This window comes from Acyrthosiphon pisum, chromosome A1 (genome assembly GCF_005508785.2).
Source record: "Acyrthosiphon pisum isolate AL4f chromosome A1, pea_aphid_22Mar2018_4r6ur, whole genome shotgun sequence".
NCBI classification, from domain to species: domain Eukaryota; kingdom Metazoa; phylum Arthropoda; class Insecta; order Hemiptera; family Aphididae; genus Acyrthosiphon; species Acyrthosiphon pisum.
The window spans coordinates 100,851,133-100,865,463 of NC_042494.1; the positions used below are offsets into that span (position 1 = coordinate 100,851,133).

At 31.5% G+C, this 14,331-nt stretch overlaps 1 protein-coding gene across 2 annotated transcripts; it reads left to right on the forward strand.

Annotated features, from left to right (window-relative positions):
* The first annotated feature begins 2,408 nt into the window (after positions 1-2,408).
* On the forward strand, positions 2,409-13,868 carry LOC100163079 (zinc finger protein 260). 2 transcript variants are annotated; one of them, XM_029487904.1, is made up of 5 exons: positions 2,409-2,619; positions 6,255-6,486; positions 6,591-7,004; positions 9,673-10,354; positions 12,869-13,868. In XM_029487904.1, the coding sequence occupies exons 2-5, from the start codon at positions 6,267-6,269 to the stop codon at positions 13,797-13,799; spliced, it is 2,247 nt and encodes a 748-aa protein (XP_029343764.1). In that variant the 5' UTR covers positions 2,409-2,619; positions 6,255-6,266; the 3' UTR covers positions 13,800-13,868. The 2 variants fall into 2 exon arrangements, with proteins under 2 accessions (XP_029343764.1, XP_029343763.1); XM_029487903.1 differs by lacking the exon at positions 2,409-2,619 and adding an exon at positions 2,666-3,506 and having other exon boundaries at positions 9,673-9,924; positions 12,871-13,868.
* The last annotated feature ends 463 nt before the right edge of the window (positions 13,869-14,331 follow it).

Genomic DNA, 14,331 nt, shown 5'->3' on the forward strand with positions numbered 1-14,331 from the left:
TTCGTATCTAAGAATTGAAAATTTAAACAAGATTCCACGTAAGTAATTTATTCTGTTACCAAAAAATCTAAAAAATACATTTACGCAGTTTATTTTTATAGTCATTTTAAGTACAAATTTGGACGAAATTACATATTAAAAACCTAGGATAACTATTTTAGTTATTTTGTTGTGATTGTATAATATTATTCGTGGGTACTTGAAACTTCTAAAGTATACTATTATATATCTATGATAGTACCACGGTTTTTTGTTTATGTATAACGCGTTAGAAGTACCTAATAAATATTATGATATGATTAATTTGGAATTTATTATAGGTACCTAATATAATATTATGTCTTATACCTAGACTAACATACCGTCTCCGCTCAGAATCGTTTTTCTTATACAATGATATTATATCATTGAATTCAAATTTAATACCATCCATTATACAGTGACCCACTTGTAACCTACTGTACAGCAGAGCGAAATCCACTTACCCACCTTTTTTTTTTTTAAATCTAAGATTTGAAAATGTAATGCAAGATTCCTCATAAGTTTGTCTACCTTTCTCCAAAATAAATATCTACAAGAAAGTCAAATATTGTACTTAATACTTCATAAACAATTGAACAATTTTATAATAAATATCTGCGGTCTAAGTTCTACATTCTACCTGCGTTCTGCTGTAGATAATCTTTAATAAACTATAAATAGATAGATAGATGGAAAATAATATTATAAGAATCGAGTATTTTAATTTGTGAATAGTTTGATATTATGGTATTATGGAAATATGGTCCATAATTTGATATAGAGTTAACCTTGTGGCTTGTAAATTGCAGTTAAATAATAAATATATAGGTAGGTAGCTACTACCTACCTTGGTACTGTAGTATGGTCTTCTAGTTATAATATTATATGATAGGAAAATTACATTTTTTTTTCAAACAATTAATTTAATTATGTACCTATGTTCTATATACCAACACGAAACATATTTTTACTCTTTTGCCCAGTCTTATCATACTTATGCATAAACATAATATTATAATACATCACCTGTATTTGTTAATTTAACGAATCAATTTAGTTTTTATTGGAGACATTATATTAATACGACATGTCTATTGAAATTACTTAGGTTTTACATTTTTTTAAATAATAAGTAATTATTGTTGCGATCAGTAATTCATCGATTTCTTACTACAATATTATAGAAAATTATTATTTTAGTTAATTCCCCTCATAGGCTATGGATGATGTAATAATTTTCAAAAAAATATGCTATTTAGTATTTCAGTATTCGAATGTTTGTATTAATAATCGAATATTATTCGATAGTACAAATTCTTCGTTATAGTCCATCACTAAGGTGATATAGGTATTATCATAATATAGAGAATTAGAGTAAAATTACCTACTATAATCTACTGAATTCAAGACTTTGAAAAAAAATGTAGGTATTTGTATACCAAGTTACCAAGTTAAAAATTATTATTCATATTATATATACCTATTATTGTTTTTACCCTCGTTTTATTTTTTTCAAAATTCATTCAAACAAAAAGACGTATCAATATTAGTAATAAATATTTAAATATTTATAGAACTATAATAGAAGGGAAATAAAAGGTTAATGAATATGATGTCCTGGTTTGGTAATTTCGAAATCTGGCAACCCTAAACATAGCCCATTGGTGATAGCCGATGTATAAATATATACTAATCATCTGTAGGCACCAGCATTAAATGTTAATAGTTAATACTTATTACGTATATCTTAATATCTTATTATGTAAGTAACCCTATAGCCATAAAATTATAAATACTATTCTAGATTTTCAGAGGTATAATTGTAGGTTTTTATGTTGAATTGAATAACAATAATTTTATTCATGTGCAAGTTTGGTGGTATAAATATCACCTTGTGTCACCCACCATACATACAAGATAAAACCAGTGTAATATTAATTATGTACCTAGAAAATCGAAAATTAGCGCCACGTAGAGCGTAATAATAATAATAATATTAATAATAACAACACAAAGTTACACTATAATATATTTATATTATGCGCCGCATAAACACCAAAAACTGAAAAACCGAAAGTCGTTTATAATAGTCAACAGACGTAACGGCGACGGCCACCCTCGCCCACCCACTATGACTACATAATAATACATATACATATATATATATATATATTATAGTATTATAATAATATTAACGACAGACGGGTTGTGGGGGACGCGTCATCGGCGGAGAACGCCGCCACAGCGGAGTGTAGAGTGCGCTAGTGCGTATGCAAGGACGTTGCGCATCGGCCGTTGGTTATCTAACCTCCTCGGCACGCACGGTGCGGTGGCGTTGCGGGCGGACAAAGACAATGGTACCTCCGCGGTAGTGCAACAGAGACGGACAATCGAACCGACGCCGTGCCCGCAGTGACGTCATTCCCCCTCGCCCGTCAAAATGGCCGCACAATCGATCGTGCCACCACCGACGAACGCGTTTCTCCGTCTCAAACCTCCGCAAATAATGTCCAAAAGCAGTGTCCGCGCCGGCAAAACGGGCGTTTAGAACGCGCTGGACGTCTCCGCACCGGTCACCGGCGTTTCCGAAGGCATACGGTAAGCAAAACCGGTGGTTTCCCGCCGCACATCGATGGGCAGGGTTGTGAAGGGCTTTTTTCCCATCTACCCGCCGTCCGCCTTTTGTCGTGTGGCGGCGGCGTAACGTTTTCCCGTCTACACACACCCCTGCTCGCACTCTCCGGCGTCGCCGTGCGCTCCGCGTTCCCTGCGCGCCCGTCTCCCGACGGCTCACCCGTTCCACGGCCGATAGCCGTGCCCGTAGACGGCCGTCTCGCCGCTGCCGCCGCGCGACTTTACAAAATGTCGGACGCCCGCGACGACCGGCCCGGGCCTCAGCGCCATTTTGGCCGGTCACGGCGTATTCGCGGGCCCGTAGCTGGCCGCGGCGTTGTATTATTACGTTGTACAATTGGTGGCGGTGGTTCGCCAGGTCTGTCGACGACGTAACCAAAACGGCACACTCGGGGGGGGGGCCTTTTGTGAGTTGTTACGCGCGTCAACGCCTGGGCCAAGCCCAAGCATTGTGCCGTGGGTATTGATTTTTTTAAGTCTCGCTTACGGTGCGCCCAATTTTTTCAGTTAAACGCTTTTCCTATTTTGTTGTGCCTTCGTCCTATCCTATGTCTATGCGTTTTTCTCCATGTATATTGTAATACACAGTAAACATAATATTGTACATTTGACGTGTTTGTGTCTTACACTAACACAATATATACATAATAGTATATCGTTTTTATAATTTGATCCTACCATGTTCGTGTAAGTGCGATATGTGTGTGTGTGTGTGCGAGACGCTTATTCACTTGCGGTTGTACCGTCCAGTCGAGGCATTCTGGCACTAGCCCAGTCGTAGCATTTGCTGATAACGACTGCTGTACTTCGCCTTTGCGCTCGATGACCTCGACGTGCCTTAAGCATAATAGGTAATTATTTCTGGGTGATGTAAATTGTAGATCGTTGGTCAAATCTTCCAGTATTATATACAGTAGGTACCTATATTGGTACTGGAACTTCATTGAATACCTTTGGTCCACGGCAGCAAATCGTAATGGCCTTGTACTAGATGATTTACATTTTATTTATTCATATCCGCCTATAATACTTATATAATATGTTGTGTATTGTCAGTAAAAATGTGTGTATTAATAATTTAATATAAAATATTAAGCCTACTGATAGCTCATCTTCATTTTCTCTACCTTGTTGGTGAGAATAATTATAATACCTAAATCATCTATCTTTTCTAAGTTATAATTTATAACACTTTTCAATAATTTTATGAATCTACCATTCATTACTAATATATAGCATTGTTTTTTAATATTTTCATGGTTATAATTGTTTTTTTCTTAAATTTATTTATATAAGGCTTCAACAACTGAGGTCATTAGCCTGTTACTGTGGGGTAGGGTATGATTGGTTTTGGCACGCGTGTATCTGTACGGCAAGGGTTTGTCACTAAGAACACAGGTAGTCACCCATCTGGGAACTAGTGGTACCGGCCGGTGCTTACTCTCAGATCACTTTCGTGACTAATTGCAATCACCAAGCCTCTATAACTGTTTTATACTAAGTATTTTTTTACCTTACAATAATCTTACGTCTTAATACATTTAATTGCCTGTAACTAATATCAACCCAAAAGTCAGTTATTAAAAAAAAAAAAAATTTCTAACCAATTGTTATTTAGTTGTAGGTATATATTGTATATATATCCCTCGATATTCCCTTTTTAATTACCTTAATGTAGCTAAAAAATATTGGTAGCTCATTTTTTCAAATACATTCTATTATAATTTTTTTTCCAACTTATGAACAATAGGTATCTTTTAAATAGTCGCTTAATTACAACCTGTTATTTTCAGAAAACCTATTTTCATTTAATAGTTTTATTTATAAAAATAATAATTTCCTTTTGTTTCTGTTAACCTCTTACTATTAATATAGGTACACTTATTATTATTTTTATTTAGGTAACTAAAAACTTGATGAATACATATTAAATTTGCATCACATCTTGCCATTAATAAATAAATAATAATAATCAATATTATAATATTGTGTTCATGCTATGTTATTGTAGAGACTCACACCCATGTGTAGTAAATAGTAATATTCATATTAAACCCATATATCACAGGTATAAACTATAAATATATAATTACTAATTACAAAGGTATAATTTGTTTAATTATTTATTTCATGGGTTCCTATATTATTATATACACTTGGTACTGTAATAACTGGTGAATAGAAACACTTTTAAATTAAAAATCTTATATTGTTGGAAAGGAAATAACGACAGCATATATTAGTTAAAAATATGGGGCTTTTATAAAATCATTGAAATTTGATTTTATTCATATATTTAATCATTCAGTTTCTATAAAAATTCATGTGTGGGCGAATAGAAATATTAATATAAAAGTAATACTATTTATTGGTGATGTTACGAACCCTGATTTTTAAGGTCGAACTGAACCCGAACCAAACTCGTTAAATTAACAAACTCAAACAGATCCGAACCTACATATTTTTAATCGAACTCGAACCGAACATTAAAAAAGTACAGAGGTTAAAAATGTATTATTCATTTATTGTTTACTATTTAGTATTTACTATAAACTAATGATTATCTTAGTAATATCAGTTATTACATAACAATTTCCAGACCCCCCTGCACCAACTGGTGTAGTGAAGTTGTATCACGGTGGGCTCGGTGAAACGCACAATAAATAATAATTATTATTATTTATTACAATAATAATGTTGGATCGTACGATCGTCGACTTGTTTTTAAATTCTCTGGATCGATTGTCGAACCGAACTATTAGGTATTTGGTTCGGTTCAACTATTTGCAATTTTTAGTTCGGTTCGGTTCGAAAATCGAACAGTTCATAACATCACTAAGTATTAATTTGGTTTAATTGTGAATAAAAATAATTTTTGAAGTTTTAAAACATAAAACCATGTTTTTTCATATATTCTATTCAATTTTGTTTTCAACATAGTTCAACACAAAAATGTTTTTTTCTATTTATTAGGGTAGCCTTTTGTTGCAACTCCATCACTATAACTTAAAATAAAATTTGAATCCTTCATTTTTTTTTCTAACTTGAAATAAACACATCATTAGCCAAATAAATGTTGATTGGAATTTTATATACTGGCTTCAAGGTTCTGGAATGTAGTTATTCAGCATGTTTCTATCCACCCTAAAATTAATTAATCTAAGTTCAACATTTAGTCTTAAATCATACAATAATTACAACAATCTAACCTATACTAACATTAAATTTATTTTACCTTACATGTTAAACGTAAAATAGTTCGAGTGACTTTTGAACGTGTTTTAATATTATTTACTCATAATAATTTGCATTAAATTTTTGGAGGAAAAATATTCAGTCATCAAAATATATAATATATTGTACCTACTTGTTAGAAGGTAAAAGTAAAATAAATTATACACAAACGAAAATCATTATATTTACCTATAGTAAATAATTAAATTATTAGAATTGGAGCATTTAATTATTTTGATTTTTCATATGCTTGAGAATAATATGAACCCATTGGGTCATTCAGATTATTAATTTATCGACTCTGTCTACATTCAGAAAGAATATTTTAGTTTATCATAGAATTTTGTTTTTTGTTTGTATTAAAGGGTTTTCAACTTATGATCTGTTTTGCTCAGATTAACATGACTGAAGTGCTGAAAGCTAGTGAATTAAGGGTCCCAATGCCACCAGAAAATATGAGCATAAATAGAGATCGAAGCGGAGAACATCATCAAAATATGGATGGTCCACCACAGCCTGCACATGCTCATTTCACACCTCCAACTTCAGTGTCTGATTTAGAATTGCTTCAGCATAGAGTCAATTGGGGTACATTCAGTAAGTTATTAATTAATATATAAACAAAAGTATATAATATTGTTATCAAACAAACAACACTTACAAATTAAAGAACTGTTTTCAACAAAGTTACATTTTTTAAGGTGATCCCACAAAAGTATGCTCTAGTCTTATGCTTCAACTTGGAGGAGCTGCAGCTGCTGTTGGTTCAGGTCAAGGAGGTTCATCTGGTAATAATCAGACAAATGGTAATAATGAACGCCGTACACACATCACAGGCTCTAGTCTCATGTTACAACTGGGAGGAGCGGCGGTAGCGACCGCACCGAGTAGTGCATCAGGTGGTACCCAAATATCTGGTTCAAGTGGTGAACGCAGAACCCATATCACTGATTCGCCATTTCATTGTGACATATGTGGAAAATATTTCTCCAGAAAAGATCATTTCAAAAATCATGTAATGTGGCATACAGGTGAAACACCACATAGATGTGACTATTGCGCCAAAACATTTACACGCAAAGAACATTTGGTTAATCATGTGAGACAACATACTGGTATGTATAATTTAGAAATTACCATTTTAATTTATTTTGCTTAAACATAAATTTAGACACTAAGACGTCCATTATCTAAATATATATATTTAATTATTTTATTTTTTATACAATTTTATTTAAAAGATAGAGTGTAAGAAATATGTTCACTTCAATGTTTTTCTATTTTTGGATTCATTCAATTGGTCAAAAAAAAAAAACAATTATTATACCTACCTACCATCTTATTACTCTTCTATATTGTATTAAATCATTGGTTTTAATTATTAATCAGTAATTTGAATAGTTATAGTCTTCTAATCAGTTTGTTTTGTTTTTGTTTATAATTTTGTGTGCGTGTGTGTATATACGTGTACATTTACAGAAGTACTAACGTGTATATGTATATGAATTCAGGATAAATTATATTGAAATGTTATTTCATTAATTGTTGGTTCTAATTGAAAATATTTTATTCTGTGATGAGTTAGGTAGGTGTATATAGGATGTGTTGAATTATTGTGTTCATCTTCAATATTTGACTATGTCATGGATATTACTACTGGGATAATATTCATATTTGCTGCATTTTTCTTTTAACTTTTGTCTTAAAGTGGTCATTGTCGTCTATTTATATTTGCGAAATTCTAGTGTAACAATTTGGAATTGCACAACCCTTGGTACTTATTATAAGGTATTTTTCTAAATTATAATTTTTAGGTCCATTTGTTGTTTTAGTTTCTAATATTTATACATACATTTTTAATATTCTTGCTCAAAGTAATTAACGCTAACATTGTTTATAATATAAATATTATATATTATATTATACAAAAGATCCTACATATTGATCTTGCTCTATTCTATCAAAATAATATTTTCAAAAGTGGTTTAAAGTTGGAAAAATATTTCTTAAATAGTTATTATTTACAATACCTATTTATTAATCGATTTATTTTATAGTTAAACTATACCTGTAGTTAATGTACAATAATTTAATAGTCATTATCCAATTTATTATATTTTCTGTTAACCATATAATGTATATCTTTGATACATTTTATGCAATCATTGAAATAATTATAGTTAAACTGATGGATTACATTTTACTATCTGTTGCTTAAGTGCTCTACATTAACCGAGTTAAACAGTTTTGCATTATTGAATAATTTATTCAATTTAAAATTAAGTATCATCAGTTATTGTTTTAAATTTTCATTGTTCTGAATAATAATAAAAAAGGTATTTTTCTCATCAATAATGAATCTCAATTTTTTTTATATAATTTTGGTAGTCGTACTCTATTTTTTATTATAAGAATTGGAAGACAAAAAAGAACTTGATTTGCATTATTTTCATTATTCTTACACTTGATCTGAACAATAATTGATTAAATATATATAATTAGTTTGTAGTTTTCAATTGCACTAGAGCGCTATATTTTGTTTGTTTTGTTAGTTCTTTAAGGAAATTATGTTTGAATTTATTTCCTATGGTAATTTTAAACATTATTCTGGAATTTCAGTTCAATCAAATGATTGCACGTTATAAACAACATTAATCATTTATGTGATTTAGGATGATTACTTATATTCTATGACATAAAACATATTTTTAGGATGAGAAATATGTTTTTTTTGCATGATATTGTGTTAGTAAATTAGTCTATGTTTATTTTAATTAATTTAATTAAATTATAAATATTAGTCGTTGAGGTTAAAATCTCATGGCTATAAAACGAATCATATCAGATAATTAACTTAGTAAAATTGCGGATTAACAAAATATTTTCAAATTTCTATTTATTTGGTTCGTAGGTTAAAATACCATGTATAAAATAATTAAATTTGCCCATAATAGTTCCAAGGGTTGTGTGTCACCGAGATACAAAATTTGTTTACAATTTTGATGTTTTGATGTACTTACTTCAGTAGTCTAGTTCTTTGAAAAATATGAACGGTTTATAGGTGGTATACAAAACGCTGCCGAATATTCTATGAACATGGAGCCTGGTCCTTCTACTTATCGTAAGTTGTATTGCTCTTTAAGATTACATTCTTCCCGTTTTTTTTTTATTATTGTTTTTTTTTTGTTTTTTTTTCGTTCCATTGAGTTTTCTTTTCCGTTTTTTTTAAAAAAAAAAATTTTATATATATTTTTATTGGTTGATAGTTTTAAATTGTTTCATTTTCGTTCAGGTGCCTGTTTGTTTTAATTTTGTTTATTTTAAGCGTATCCGACAAAAATAATGAACCGAAACATATGATGGTATTTAATTTGAGTTCATTTATTTTGTTTCACAAATGCCTTATTTTATTAGGAAGATATTGGTTAGTAACCTAATCAATAATGTTGTGTGCGTGTCAATAATATTTGTCTATGTCCTGACTTCTGAATTAGAATAAAACAAGCAAAATAGGTTTATACAACACTTTTGGTATTGTATTTTAAAAAAATATATATAGGAAGTATTAAGAAATAAGTATTGATATTATTAGCGCTCTAGTGTAATTGGTATATAGTGGACCAATAAAAATTCATTAGTCTAAGTCTTCTGTTTTTTATATTACTCTGAAGACTTCTTAAATTTACATGAAAAATAAACATTTTTTTATGAGGTAACTTAAACTAAAAAAGAGTTTTTTGTCTTTTGACATTTAGCTAATATGTTTATTGGTCCACTGTATAGGTGAAACTCCTCACCACTGCAATTACTGCCCAAAATCGTTCACGCGTAAAGATCACATGGTTTACCACGAGCGTCAACACACAGGGGAAACGCCGTTCCCGTGCCAGTACTGTCCAAAGGCTTTCACTCGCAAGGACCATTTGGTGAACCACGTCAGACGTCATACAGGCGAGTCACCACACAAATGCACTTATTGTTTAAAAGTGTTTACGAGAAAGGAGCATCTGACCAATCACATCCGCCAACATACGGGTGAGTCACCACACCGATGTCACTTTTGTCCTAAAACCTTCACGCGTAAAGAACACCTTACTTGTCATATTCGTATTCATACGGGCGAGTCTCCACATGCCTGTGAATTCTGTAATCGTACTTTTACACGTAAAGAACATTTAAAGCGCCACATGCGCCAGCATATTCCCGGTTCTGAGTATAATTGTCTTATATGTGATGAAACTATGCCCACTAAGGAGCAATTGCTTGAACATATGGCATCCCACCCACAAGATTACCCTTATGTATGTACAGATTGTGGGAAATCATTCAGGCTAAAAGGAAATCTTTTGTTTCATTTACGTTCCCACCAAAAAGGTATGCCCATGGATAGACCATTTCAGTGTGATCTATGTCCTAAAGATTTCATGTTTAAAGGCCATCTAGTTTCACATCGCCGTAGCCATACAAACCCAAAAGTTCAAACTTCATTCCCAGCCACAATTCAAATAATTGGAAATAATTCTTTTGTCATTAAGAATGGTAAAGAAGAAGGAGAATTAGTTAATATACATCAGTTAACTAATCAAGCTGAACGACCCATTCAATATGATATGTCTCATAGGCGTAATACAGAAAAAAATTCTCATTTCCCTGCTACTATTCAGATAAGTAATGGTTCATTTGTACTCAAAGGTTTGGTAAAACAAGAAGGTGATGGACCTGAATTAATAACTTTACATCAACAACAGCAAGATGGAACTAGCATTCAGGCTGCTCAGTTAGTTAGTGTGGGAACGCAGGTTACTTTACCATCACCTCAGAATAATGAGCACATGACTCCACATTCTAGAGCTAGTTTATTAGCAGCTGTAACATAGATAAATTATTGAAAAATTAGAAGATTTGAATAAGAATAAAATACATTTCTTAATTTTCAATAGGTCAAGTTTGGTGTTCTTGTTCGCTAAGATAACTCGTTTTTAAAAATAATAGACAGTTTCATATCATAAAATTAAGAATATTAAATTAAAAGTTATGAAATAGATTTATAAATCAAATATCATTCTTTGATATAAAAGTTATCAATATATATTATATAAATATATATATTTTGTATCTATTTAATGAATATAATATTATTGTCTATTTAATAAAAATATATTATCATAGAATAAGCTAACATTAATATGAAATCTAATGCATTGAGTTAATGTTAGAATTTTTTCTTTATGTATAAGTTACAGAAAATTGTGTATAATTTTTTTTAATAATTTCATGATTATTAACAGTTAAATATCTTTTTAGTCTTTAATTTTAATCTGTAAGTCCTTAATGTATATGTTTATTTATAATATTTTATCTTAGACTATTATTAATTGGTAAAGGTAACAATATTTAACATTGATTTATTTTTATAATTATATTACCTTAATCATTTTCCAGTCTTATGTAAATATTAATAAATTATTAATTTTACTATGTAGAAATCATTACTTCTTTGGTTTTTATTTTTTAATTTTTTTATGTTTTAGGTTTTTATTTATTTAATTATTCCATTTTACACAATATTATATATATAATTAAGCATCAAGATTTATTTATTAGTTTATAAGTTTTTCATTTATTTTGTGATCGCACACAACATATAAACTGTGATTTGTTTCCCCAATCTTTATGCCAGGCAAAATTTTTATAGCACTTGCACACAAAATGTGTATTATTTGTGTGTGTGTGTATATATATATATATATATATATATATATATATTGTGTGTGTATTTATGTATATGTATATACACGTATATATACAAAATTATAGAAGATAAATTATTTAATAACATGCTATTTATAGTCTAAGTAACAATATATGACTTATTATTCAACATCTCTTTAAAAAAAATGTTCTTATTTTATGTGCCCATTTATGACACGAAACTTTTGTCAGGATTAGACTCTGAACTCAATGGTTAATGCCTATCATTTATCCATTTTAACAGGGGGTTTCCAAATTGTCGGTTACGCCTATAGGCAACAAATGGTACGCCTAACCAAATAAAAGATTTTCATACAGTATTTCAGGGTAAAAATAGCATATTATGTAATTTTAGGAGGGCTAAAAAGCAGATATCTAGAACATCAAAATTCTTAATAATGTCACTATTATTATCATAACTTGAATTATAGTTTACTTTTTAATCCTGTAAATAATAAAATATTTCTATAAAGAGACTCAATTTGAAGTCTTAATTGTTTTGAATAATATATAAAATTAAATTAATATTATGTGTATAGTATATTCATTGTATTGATTCTCGTCAACAAGGGGAAATAACTATTTTATGTTAATTTTGTTGTTCTGTGTCTCCAAAACTTAAAGCTTTTGTGTTTGTTACAAATAAGATTTAACAGCCCAATTTGTGAAAAAGTGATTTGCAGGTGTACCATTGTTGTCTAAATAAACATATTTTTTAAACAGTTTCAATTGTTTTGCAAAATTATTAAGGTCCCTAAATAGAATTCCTTGCATATTAACTGGTAGATTTCTGCACAATATTGTGCTAAATGTTAGTGTGGACCAAATCAAAACCCATTTAACTTACAATATTAAAAAATATTTATACATATATATATATAAATTTATGTATGTATGTATTCATGTATGCAGGTATATATAATATTACACATACATAAGTGTATATGTGTATATATAATTATAATATTAATTATATTTATTTATTACAAGTTTCGTGATAAAAATTTTTAAAAAAGATAGAAGAGGAATGTGTGAGCAAGCCTATTAACGTGACCTTTTGCAATCGGGTTGGTGGTGTTAGTCTTAAGTGGGCACTAAAATAAGTTACCTTTTTTTTTATACAAATATATATATACATATATACTTACTTAAATGTTCAGTGTGTGTGTTTGCGTGTGTGTGCGTGTGTTCGATTGATTGACATGGGTTTTTGTTTGGTCCACTGTGTAGGTGAAACACCTCACCACTGCAATTACTGCTCGAAATCATTCACGCGTAAAGACCACATGGTTTACCACGAGCGTCAACACACAGGAGAAACGCCGTTCCCGTGCCAGTACTGTCCGAAGGCGTTCACGCGTAAAGATCATCTGGTTAACCACATCAGGCGGCACACCGGCGAATCGCCACACAAGTGCACATTCTGCATGAAGTCGTTCACCAGAAAAGAGAACCTGACCAACCACATCCGTCAGCACACTGGTGAGTCACCACACCGATGTCATTTTTGTCCTAAAACGTTTACGCGCAAAGAACATCTTACTTGTCATATTCGTATTCACACAGGCGAGTCGCCACACGCTTGCGAATTCTGTAATCGAACCTTTGCACGCAAAGAACATCTGAAACGTCACGTGCGCCAGCACGCGCCGGGGGCAGAGTACAATTGTATCATCTGCTCCGAGGTGTTCTCTGCCAAGGAACCGTTGCTCGAACACATGTTGACCCATCCCCGCGATTGTCCGTACGTGTGCACCGACTGCGGCAAGGCGTTCCGCCTCAAGGGCAACCTCCTGTTCCATCAGAGGTCCCATCAGAAGGGCATGCCGGCCGATCGTCCGTTCCGGTGTGATTTGTGCCCCAAGGATTTCATGTGCAAAGGACATTTAGTGTCGCACCGGCGCAGTCACACCAATACTAAACAACAATTCCAGTCTGGACAATTTACAAAAGACCACGGCACCAATGCTTCGTTCATGTTGAAACACTTGATGAAGCAAGAGAACGTGTCGGAAATGATCGGCCTGCATCAGCCCCATCCAATGCCCCAGCACTCTGTCAGTGTGGGCACACAAGTTGGACTGCCTGTTCTTCCTCCGCCTCCAAACCTCCATCTTCCCCCGCCAACCGCCGCTAGCCTATTAGCCGCAGTCACGTAAACTTCTTGCAGTTCGGACATGACGACTTTTTTTTATTTACAGTTTCGTTCTGTTTTTTTTCGCTGAAAATTTTTATTTATTATTTTTCTCATTGAAATCGTCATTCATTTTTATTTATTTTGCTTTTTTTTTTATTTCATAGATTAATAATTGGATTTTTTTGTCGGAAAAATATGATTTTCGTTGGTTTTGTTTTATTTAAACATTTTATTTATTACTACATTTACAATTTCGTTTATGTTTGATTTTATTAAAAATATGGACACCTCTGAGCAACGAACCCATCTCGTTTGTGATCATATATACGTATATTTAAAGTTATAATTGCTTAACTGTTGCGCGCAAAACTATTGATATCACTATCAGCATATTGATGATATGTGTGAGAACCGATGATGATCTCATTAAATTTTCAGACTTGTGATTTGAAATTATTGAATTAATATTATTTTGGTGTGTTATTACCATGAATTTTTTACTTGGGCAGTGATACTATTGTACTTTGGCTTCTTGGACTGTGCCTTTGAAGCAT

Bases quoted from the DNA above. Each gene is read 5' to 3' on its own strand.
- LOC100163079 (XM_029487904.1), top strand. From the start codon at position 6,267: ATGATCTGTTTTGCTCAGATTAACATGACTGAAGTGCTGAAAGCTAGT. The intron at 6,487-6,590 runs GTAAGTTATTAA...ACATTTTTTAAG, and splicing joins AGTCAATTGGGGTACATTCA to GTGATCCCACAAAAGTATGC. The intron at 7,005-9,672 runs GTATGTATAATT...TCCACTGTATAG, and splicing joins TCATGTGAGACAACATACTG to GTGAAACTCCTCACCACTGC.